This window comes from Juglans microcarpa x Juglans regia, chromosome 2S, assembly GCF_004785595.1.
Source record: "Juglans microcarpa x Juglans regia isolate MS1-56 chromosome 2S, Jm3101_v1.0, whole genome shotgun sequence".
Classification (NCBI taxonomy): Eukaryota; Viridiplantae; Streptophyta; class Magnoliopsida; order Fagales; family Juglandaceae; genus Juglans; species Juglans microcarpa x Juglans regia.
This window is the reverse complement of record NC_054597.1, coordinates 15,487,468-15,498,761: the sequence shown is the minus strand read 5'-3', so window position 1 is coordinate 15,498,761 and position 11,294 is coordinate 15,487,468. Positions and strand designations below refer to the sequence as shown.

Sequence of the window (11,294 nt, the reverse complement as noted above, 5' to 3'; positions counted from 1 at the left end):
ACGGGCGAGGGTTCTTATTTCAGGGAGATGAGGGATCGTTTGGTTTTCAAGATTTTCAGGGAGAGAAGGGAGAGTAGCGAGATGAGGGCTCGTAACTCGTAGCTTGAGATGAGGGGGATGGGGGCTCGTAGGGTCTAGACTCTGTCGATGAGGGAGATGAGGTAGATGAGGGCTTTTATTTTTATTTTTATCTTTTTATCCACCTGGCAGTAGCCAAGTCATTCGGTGAATGGTTTCGGTAAACATTTTCTGTGGACCTAGCATTTTCCTATTAATTTTTGTACCTAAAGGAACTTTTTCGAGCACAACTTTCTATGAGATCATTGGTTTTTCTTTCTCTGGGTCAGTGAGATGGTTGACTATAAGGATATATGTAATACCAAATTTATGGTTCCTTCAAATCGATCGTGTTATCATTTATAAACGAGATCTAGAGACAGTGCAGCTGTACAACAGTAGATTGAAATTCAGTAAACAATAGGAAATCCTGGCATTATATTCTAGATATCTCATTGCTAATACCTAGGAAAACGATCGCCATTTAACAACTAAACCATTCATTGATGCCCATATCTAATCTAACCATCTAAAAATCCCGATCCGTTGATCCCAACTGAACTAGGGGTGAAAGGTAGAACATGGAACCACTCCCCATCAAGCTGTAGAGTTCTTACTGTCTGAGTAAAAGGGTCATACAATACAAGCTCCCCCTGATCTCTGCACACAATAAACAACTCGCCCCTCTTCCAAAACCCCAACGGCCATCCAAAACCACAGATGGGTACGATCCTCACCAGCCGAATCCAAGATTCTTTAACACCAAACTCGAGCAACAGCCATATATCGAAGAATCTGTCCTCCCCATTATTACGAGGATAAACTATCAAAGCAACCGATTCTTTTAGTACCGTGAGAGTCCTCCAAGTAATTTCACCATATTCAAGACTATAATTGGGCAATGCCATCGTTTGGATCACCTCATCGCACACGTCGAACGCAACAATCTTCTCGTCTCCATAATAACTTAGCGCCAACCAGAAACAGACACCATTCTTATAAGATGAATCGACTCCTTGAAACTTAGGCACTTCAACATCGACGGCAAGATTTCTCCAAGAACCACCGCTTAGGCTATAAACCTCCACTTCCTGGTTCAGATGGACACGACCAGCCAAGTAAGGAGGGAGATAGTACGGCTCATCACTCTCCAGCACATAGCGAATCCTCAAAACCTTAAACTCTTCGTGTATCGGGTCGAAACCGAAACAGACGGTTTCCACGTCCCAAGCGTGAGGGAGGAACATGAACTCCACCGTGGTGGGGTTCCAGACAACGATGTTGCTGGTGCCGTAGTAGTCAAAGAGACAGAGCAAGCCATTACAGGAACCCACAATCTTGATATCATACGGGCTTTGTAACGGAAGATCTTGATGAGTTTCCGAGTCAGAGGCAGAGGCGAGAGTGCTGTAGCATAGGAATGAGTAAGACAGTCTTGCGTCTGTGGATTCGGGGGAGCGTTTTACGAAGAGGAGTTGATGGGTGGGGTTGGCGAGAATGCAATCGTTGATGAGACTTTTGGAGAGGTAATCGGGAGTGCCGATGAGGGTGGCCCAAGATTTGCTGACAGATCGGAATCGAATAAGACATTTTAGGGGAAGCCCGGGGAGAATTTCAAGAACCAAGTCTTCAGGGATGTATGCGGACATGGCTGGCCTCGCTCTCTCTCTTCTCGTTTTCTTGCAAAAATCCTCGCTAAGTTATCCTCGTTTTCTCACCATCCCTTATTATTATGGTTTAGGGGATGGTGAGTTGGTCTCTCTCTAAACTCTCGTTACAGAACTAACTCGAGGGGGTGGGAGCTTCGGCTCTTTTATGTGATACCCCATATGATATGGATAAAAGTAGATGGTGTATGGGATCCCACATTGCTTGGAAAGGAGAAGTTCTTGCTCTTTATAAGGTTCTAATGGGGCTCCAATTGTATCATTGATTAGTCTTTTTAGAGTATAGGCTATGTGGTTTGAGCCTTCCATTGGAGTGTTACATTTGGTATCAGAGCCAAGTTTGAGGTTCTGCAGACTATAATATGTAAGATTTCAGAGTATAGATAGTGTTTAAGAAATCATTTTCATATTTATTATGATAGTGAAGCGAACTATAGGGTTGAATATTATAGATGTGGGAAGTCTTAGAATTCGCAGGCTTTAGGAATGGTATCAGAGCCTATCCCAATCAGAAATGTAGGACTTGAGCCGTGTCATCTACAATGGACAGGCCAGACCAGGACGTCGGGAATTTAAGGGGGGTAGATTGTGATACCCCATATGATATGGATAAGGGTAGGTAGTGTATGGGATCTCACATTGCTTGGGAAGGAGAAGTTCTTGCTCTTTATAAGGTTCTAATGGGCTCCAATTGTATAATTGACTAGTCCTTTTGGAGTATAGGCTATGTAGTTTGAGCCTTCCATTGGGACGTTACACTTTCTCCCTCCCTCCCTCTCTGCCCACCCCGTCCCCTCTGTGTAGTGCTCTGTTATTGTGTTTGTTGGGTTTTTGCAGGTTAAATAAGGGAGAATCGCAGATCTAGATCTTCCGACAACCATAGACCAACACGCGCCCCTCCATGGCGTTGCCCAGCCGCCAATCTTCAAGACCACTGAAGGCGGCGCCAAACGGAGATGCGAGTTGCTCGCACGCGCAGCCTAAAGTTATCGGAGACGTTCAGCGAGTGGCTATCTCGCGCCATCGGGAGGCCCTCTGCCATCGCAACGCATGGCGCCACTGGGGTCTATGAGTCCGAAACCTCCAAGATCAGTCGACGGTTTTCCTCCTAGTGTGGCGCAGGCAGTACACGCGCCACTACAGCCTCTTGGAGCACTATCCTTTTCCGTTTTCACAATGGTTTTTCCATTGTATTTTATTTCGTGTCCTGTCTCTTTTTTTTTTTTTTAAATAAAAATCTAAAAATTTTGTCCCTTCGGACCTTGGTCTTAACAATGTTCATCCCCCCTCTTCGCTTAGGCGGTGTATGGGGTTGGTGCACCCTACTCCGTGTAGTCAAGGTATGGGTTTTGTCACCTGGTTACTGTTACTCTGTCGAGGACATAGATGTGCACGACGGATCTCTTAGACTTAGATCTTTAGAGATCTGTCGTCTAGACTTGACCATGTCAGCCACGAGAGTGTGCTGGGAAGCTATTAACGTTTGTAACTAACTTGTTTTAAACAAGTCAAATTTGTATGTTCTCTATTATGAATGAAATGTGATCCCTTATTATAATAAAAAAAAAGAGATGAAATTTAAAATTTTAAAAAGAATTAAATTATTTATTATATTTTATGTGAAAGTTTAGTAAAATTATAATAATAATATGAAGTGAGATAAGTTAAAACCTAGGAGTCCGATTTAAGTTCTGGTCAACGTGCGATGGCATGGGTTTTCTTACACTTTTCTTTTCTTGTTTCATATTTTTATTTTGGGCTATGGAAGACAATAATTTCATTGAATCGAAGAGATCATTACAATTTGTTCTTGTCAAAGAGATTACAAATTGTAATAATAAAATAATATTTCTTTTAATTTTTTTATCCTTTTTTTTAATATATAGAAAATCATAATTTCATTGAATCAAAGTGATTACAAATCATTCTTATCAAACCAAATAGCTTGAGATACAAATATTGAGACATTATCCCACCACATCTTAATATTCTCTACTTACCAAGCATATCTTGTCAATCTATGTTCTATCTCATTGTCCATTCTGTGAACATGTAGCACTTTGCATTCATTGAAATTATTCATAAGTCTCTGTATTTCTCTCAATAAAATTCCAAGAGCTAATAAAGAGTCTCCAAAAAGTCGAAGCTCATTAATCAGCATCAAACAATCACTTTCTAGGATTAACTTGGGGATACCCTAGTTAACACCAAATTGGAACCCGTGAAACATAGCTAGAGAACTTCAATAGTTTTAGAATTTGCCACTTTATTTTCGACTTTGCTAGCTACTATAATAACTTCACCTCGTTCATTTTTTAGAACAGCAACAACTCCAGCTTTTCTTTGAAAAAGAAAAAGAAAAGCACTATCCACATTTAACTTCAGATATTCTGGTGGAGGCTTTCGATAGCACAACAAACTAAATAACCAGCGGCCAACACCCTACAAAATAAAGAGAATGACAGAGAAATAAAAGAGTATGTAGCAATGTCTATTCCGACTTATACTATGAGTTGTTTTCTGTTTTCTAAATCTTTATATTCTGAGTTGGAAAGTTTGATGGCTTACTTCTGGTGGGGAAATCAATCTCAGGGTAGGAAAATTCATTAGGTTAGTCAGGAGAAGCTGTGTGACTCTAAGTTTCAAGATGGGATGGGTTTTAAAAAGCTAAGGCTGTTTAATTTGGCTCTCCAAGCAAAACAAGGTTGGAGACTTTTGAAGAATGAAGACTCACTTTTGTTTAGTATCTATAAGGCAAAGTATTTTCCAAATACTAGTTTTTTTTAGGCTAAAGATAATTTGAGATCTTCATATATTTGGAAGGGGATTTGCGAAGTTAGACACTTTTTATAGAAAGGTTGCAGGTGGCATGTGGGAAATGGAATGAATATAAGTGTATTCAAAGATCCTTGAATTCCAAGATGTGAATTGCCTACTGTCTAGTCATTTGTTGATGAAGATATGCGTATAAATTCTTTGATAGATGAGAGCAGAAGATGGTGGAATGTTCAGAGTTTAAGAGCTATATTCAATCCAAATGAGGTGAGGCAAATTTTGAAGCTGAACGTGTGACTAGATGCTAAAGACTCTGTTTTCTGGGTATATGAGAGAAATTGAATGTACTTGGCTAAAAGTGCCTATAGGATGTTCAAAATTCTGGTGTACAGATTTTGGGTGAAAGTTCAAGACAAAAATCCGTGACAGCGTTTTGGAAATGTTTGTGGCATTTGAAGTTACCTAAAAAAGTGAAAATATTTGCTTGGAAAGCTTTAGAGAAGTTGCCTACATATCAGAGTTTAAGGAGAAAGCATGTTATTGATGATGATGCATGTGTGTTCTGTGGGAGGGAAAGAGAGGATGTTGCTCATGCTATTTTTTATTGTCCTAATGTGAAACATGTGTATGTAGACCACCTCAAGCTGTATAGAAATGCTGATTCTGGTTTGAGTTTTTGGGATTTGGCTAATATGGCTAGGGAAAGACGGTCAAAGGAAGACTTGGCTACTTTTATTGCAATTGCTTGGGTTCTTTGGTATGGAAGAAACAGTTTTAAATATGAGTAGGTCCTTCTTGCAACACAAATAGTGATTAATAATGCTCTATCTCTGAAGTTAGAGTTCAAATAACTTCAGGTTTTTTATGTTTCTCAAAATCACATTAAGAAAGTTGTATCTTGGAACTCCCCTCCAATAGGCTACCTTATGTTCAATGTTGATGCTGCAACCTTTTGTGAACAACATACAGTTGGGGTATGAGTACTTCTTCGAGATCATAATGGTGATGTTCTAGTTGCTTGCAGTAAAGTGGAAAGGGAGCTAGTGTCTTCTGAATTTGTTGAGGCTATTGCTATTCTTATAGGAATGCAATTGTGTGTCCAATGGAGTGTTCCAAAGTTAATGCTTGAAACAGATTGTTTGCTTCTTCTGATTGCTTTGAATAATCTTACTGATTATATTACTGATTTTGATTGTTTACTTCAAGATATTTGAAAAATGATGACTTGCTTTCATGAAGTTCAAGTTTTGTATGTAAACAGGCTAGGGAATACCACCGCACATCAATTGGCAAGGCACGCTTGGAATGTTAGTGATATTGAAATGTGGTGGGATTTTTGTCCTTCATTTGTAAGTCAAGCTGTTTGGTTTGACAAAGCAATCTGTTGTAAGGACTTATTTGATTCAATGAATGAGAAACTGAATGAGATGTTGGTTATCAAAAAAAAAAAAAAAGAGTTTGCTCATGAAGTTCTAAATATTGAATGGGACTTTGGGAGGAAGGATAGGTTTGAGAAGAATTTTACCGTTTTGGGTGCATAAAGATAAAAGAGTACTTGTACATCCACAAAAGAATTAGATAAAAACAATTCCACAAATTGACGTGGTTTCATCTGATTCATTAGATCTACTTTATAATAAAAGTAATTTTATAATCTGACAATGTAACGCCTCATCCCCGAGAGTCCGGAGAATTAACTCAGATTACCTGATAATCAACTCCAATATTGCTAAGATTCTTCCCAAAAGCTCCAAATCCAACGTAAACACTTCAAATTTAATTAACCACACATACTCGTATATAAAATCCTCAATACAGTAACTCCAAAATTACCAATATTCATCGAAAACTTTCTATTCTCAATCCACTATTCTTAAATCATCCCACTCAATTCTTTATAGTCCTGATCCTCAGCTGAAATATCCAAAAATCATCTGAAAATATTGGAGATAAGAGGGGGTGAGTTATCAACAACTCAATAAGCAGAGAACATATACTAGCGTGCAAACATGAGCCTTTTCAGAAAGTTCAGTATGCAGAAACAAAACATTATATTTTTATATGCAGATCTCATAAACGTGTTATCAGAAAATCAGAGCGACTTTTCAATCTTTTCATACTCCAAAAGAGTCAACTGTTCATATTTAAAGATCCATTTCATATTCAAAAACACTTTGGCATAACATAACCTGAGCATCTTCGTCATATCAAAACAGAGCATCTTACAGAGCAAAGACCATGTTTCACCCCCGTGGTAGGGTTGAGCTATCCCCGGTGGCCAAACCGAGCAGAGACGGAGGTGAAATCTTTTCCTTATTCTTCTCGGAGCCCCGAGTGTGCACACAGGAAAGACTACAACAAAACCACTTTGTTTCCAAAGGGGTGCACTCAGAGACAGAGAAGTTGGTACCAACCCAAACAGAGCAGAGCATGACAGAGCAGAGTAGAGCAAAGCAGAGACAGAGTCAGATACAAAAACCAGTACACCATGCCAAAGGTTTTCAAATGTTATATCAAAATAATACAGAGTACCAAAACAAAATCAGACGGTTTACACACTGAAAACAAAAGCCAGAACATCATTCTAAATAAATGCATAATTTTTCAGATTCTCAATATTGCCCCTTTTTCAGATTTCAGAATCCATATGACAGAAAGTAGCTCATGTCTACACAATGCATGTCAGAAAGTATTTTTCTTTTTTCACACAGTTTTCATGAATAATGCAAATAAGCGACCGAGGTTGATCTTTGTTTTTTTCTTCCAAGTTCCCATTACATCACAAAATATGCAAGTTTTCAGAAAGTCAACCTCAGTCTTATGAACTTGTATAAAACCTAGCATAGGAACCCTGCTTACCTCGAATTCTCAGCTTTTCCAGAATTTTCATCAAAAAATGTCGAGTCAACTATAAATCGTCACCTATAAAAATAATCATGTAATTTCCGTAAGTTTCCAATCAATCACATATTTCGATATTGAAGCCTAAACTTCTAAAATAACCTATTTTAATTCCTCAAAACTTAAAACCCTCATAATTCTAAAATATATCATCACTTTCTAAAATCATCAATATCCATCGTAACCAATGTCAAACTCAAAACACCAACATTTAAACCCGAAACCGCCAATAAATCTCACATCATAAACCAATCACACAAACAATTTCATAATCCAATCCAACCAACCCCTTACTCCTCGGACTCCGTACGGCACAACCAACTAATTCACAGTAAATATGAGTTAGCGCAAAATACATTTAAATCTCAAAAGTTCTTTGAGAAAATACTTATAATGCTATAATATAATTTTTGAAAGGTCACGGAGGTGCTAGAAGTGGCGGCACAGCAACAAAACAGTGCAAAATGCACTGTGGCCGTGGGTCTCAAAAACCTACTTTTGAACGGGGACAAACCAAGACCTGAGATTGATACGGTAGGGCTTAGAGATGTCGGTGAAGCCAATTGTGGTGGTGGTTGGCCGTGGGTGACGGCGTAGAGGGCGGTTTAAGGCCAAAATGTCCAAAATGGAAAATGTAGAAGAATGTGCTTCACCGATGGCAGATCGGAGCCAGGATGGGTGCATTAGGTTGTTATGAGATCGAGGATGAAGTGGTGAAGAGATGGTGGCCGGAGGTGGCGCGACGGCAGCTCACAAGCTCAAGAGGTGTCTCGGCTTGGTGAAGGGCGTGGGGGCTAACGGCGACGTGGGAGGACCTGAGAGTGGAGGAGGGTGGGCTGGGCGGTGCCGGTCACGGTAGCGCGGCGGCAGCGGGCTGGAAGAAGAGAGAAACGGAAGGGGAGGGAGCGAGAAGAGGCTTTGCGTGGGAGGGAGAGAGAGAGAGAGAGAGAGAGAGAGAGAGAGAGAGAAGAGGAAAGAAAAAGGAAAAGAAAAAATTGAGGGAAAGAAATGAGGTTCAATCCTCACATCTTGGGTCACAAAAATGATCCAACGAAAAAGATTTCAAAACATCTCAATTAAATTGATTTAAACGTAATAATAGATGAAAATAAAATATTTAAATCTCACAATAAATTAATTTAAACAAAAATAAAGAACAATTTAAAAGCATAACAATAATTAATATTAAGGAAACATATCAAATTTTTATTTTCACAAATTAAAAATCATAAAAATAAACCCACTAAAAATCCAACAATTTTAAAATAAGAGAATAAATTTTTGAATTATTAAAAATAATCCTTCAATAAAAATACACTAAAATACGGGATGTTACAGACAAACCACATCAAACCACGTCAGTTTGTAATATTGATTTTGTGTAATCACTTTGTGGTTAGAGAATTTCCTAAGAGAAAATCATATTAAAACACAAAGAAATGCCTTAGCACTGTAATCTTATAGAAAAAATTTACTCATTATCTCTACACTACACACCATATATGATTTTTTATTTTTTTAATTTTTTTTACTTAGCAAGTATGTGATGTAAGGATGACGAGTAGAATAGCTCAATTAATTTAACGTGAATAAAAACAAAAAAATTAAGACAAATAAGTATAGTGTGTGGTGTATGAGATAATAAGTAACACAATTCATCCTTATATATTTGTTGAGTACTATTTCTAAAATCCAAAAATGAAACTGTATGCCTACTTCAATGCAGGCTGGACGTGGGTTACGTTAGGGGGGGGTCCCCTATCGCCTTATCTTTTTATTATTCTTCAGGAGGTACTTTCTCGACTTTTGAAACATAGCGTGGCGGCCAGCAAGATTGGGCAATTCTCCCAAGCTCGAGGTAGTCCTAAGATTTCTCATCTTATGTACGTTGATGACATTGTGATTTTTCTAAATGGTAGTAAGAAGTCTGTTAGGAAACTTTTACTGGTGTTTGAAAAGTATAAAGCTTGGTCAGGCTAGATGATTAATAAAGAAAAAATTGCCATATTCTTTTCTACAAAAATTTTTGTTGCATGTAAGAGAGTTCTAAAAAGGCTGATAGGGTTCTCAAAAGGTTCTTTTCCCTTTAAATATCTAGGGGTTCCGATTTTCTTGGGGCATCTAAAGCATGTGCATTTGGAGGAGATGGTTAATAAAGTCTGGAACAAAATTAGCGGCTGGAAAATGAAGCTCCTCTCCTCAGGTGGCCGTCTGATACTTCTTCGGCATGTGCTTTCTAGCATGGCTTTACATCTATTTGCTATTTTGCAGGTTCCCTAATCTATTATTAAAGCGTTAAACCGTATCTTGAGCACATTTTTTGGGGTGAGGTGAATGGTAAGGGGAAAAAAAAGTGGGTGGCATGGGACATTATTTGCAAGCCAATAGAGGAAGGTGGCCTGGGCTTGCGCAAATTGGAGGATATGCAAAAAGCCTTGCACATGCGGCTTGCATGGAACTTAATTCAAGGTAAGTCCTTATGGGCTAATTTCTTTAAGGGAAAATATGTGGGTTATTCTCCTTGGTCCCTCATTGACATGAGAAAAAGAACGAGATTTTGGAAAATGATTGTTAAAAGTATTCCTGATGTTCTTAATAATTCAAAGTGGCGAGTGAGAGATGGGAACATTTTATTTTGGTATGATAAATGCAGGGATAGGGGTCCGTTAATTGATGATTTCCAACTTGTGGGTAACCTACTGCTTAAAGTTAATGATTGCAAACTGTCTAATATTTGGGATGTGGAGTTGTTGGCTACGTTAGTGGGATAAGATAATGTGGATGACATTATTGAGTTTTTGGCCGGTTGTAAGGGGGGTCTGATGTATTAATCTGGACTAAGCACGAGAGTGGTAATTTTTCTACTAAATCAGCTTGGAATTGCATTCGTATACGTGGTTCAAGTATGGACTAGCAGCCTTGGATGTGGCATAAGTTGTTGCCTCTTAAAATTTCAGTTTTTATGTGGAAAGCATGGAATATGGCTTTAAGCGTTGATGATCGTCTTTGACGTATTGGGATCCCGATAGTTTCTCATTGTGATTGTTGTGAAGAAGGTAAGTACGAAGGCCAAAATCATGTATTATTTGGAGGAGATTTTGCAGCTAACATATGGCGTTATGGTGGAGCTATCTTTGGTCTTCCTCTTGGTCGTGCTTGGATGGAGACAGTGACGGCCTAGTTTCAACGTGCGTCATCCTACTCTCAAGTGGGGCTTTTTGTGGGGCTACTTCCTTCTATTATCACTTGGCATCTTTGGTGCAGAAGATGCACTGCTCATATGGGGGGTCACATTTAGTCTATCAGTTCAGTTTAGCATACTATTAAGAGTTGGATAGGTTCAATAAGTCAAGACATGAATAAGGTTACCAAATGTTCAACGCACGATTCGTAGATTTTACAGGCTTTGCAAATCCCACCTTTGGTTCCCGCTAGGCAGTAATTAAAGTTTGTGGTCTAGCAAAAGCCCGTTCAATGGTAGTTTAAGTTGAATACAGATGGCAGTAGTCTAGGCAACCCATGCTCTTTAGGGGTGGGTAGTATTATTAGAAATGATCGAGAACATTTTGTTCATACTTTTAATTCTCATATTGGTTTCGGTTCAAATAATAGAGCTGAGTTGTTAGCTCTTATGCAGGGTCTCAAAGCCTATAAATATCTTGGGATTAATTTTGTGGAAATTGAATTAGATTCTCAAGTGGTGATCTCATGGTGGAATAGGCATAGATGTGGCGTATGCTACTTGGAGGATTTTCGGGAGGATATTCTTACCCTTATGGATTCTATGGTTTGCGTAGTTCAGCATGTTTATAGGGACAGAAACAAAGTTGCTGACTGGTTGGCTTGGAGTGGGGTGGCTGGTCTTAACATGGAATGGAATATTATCGGGGATAT

General features: G+C 38.8%; 1 protein-coding gene across 1 annotated transcript; it reads right to left on the bottom strand.

Moving 5' to 3' along the window:
* Positions 1 to 390: 390 nt before the first annotated feature.
* Positions 391 to 1,747, bottom strand: LOC121251780 (F-box protein At3g07870-like). The gene has a single exon (XM_041151136.1). The coding sequence runs from the start codon at positions 1,704 to 1,706 to the stop codon at positions 579 to 581; it is 1,128 nt and encodes a 375-aa protein (XP_041007070.1). The 5' UTR covers positions 1,707 to 1,747; the 3' UTR covers positions 391 to 578.
* Positions 1,748 to 11,294: the final 9,547 nt, after the last annotated feature.

Excerpts from the sequence above, each read along its gene's own strand:
- LOC121251780 (XM_041151136.1), bottom strand. The coding sequence starts at position 1,706 with ATGTCCGCATACATCCCTGAAGACTTGGTTCTTGAAATTCTCCCCGGG.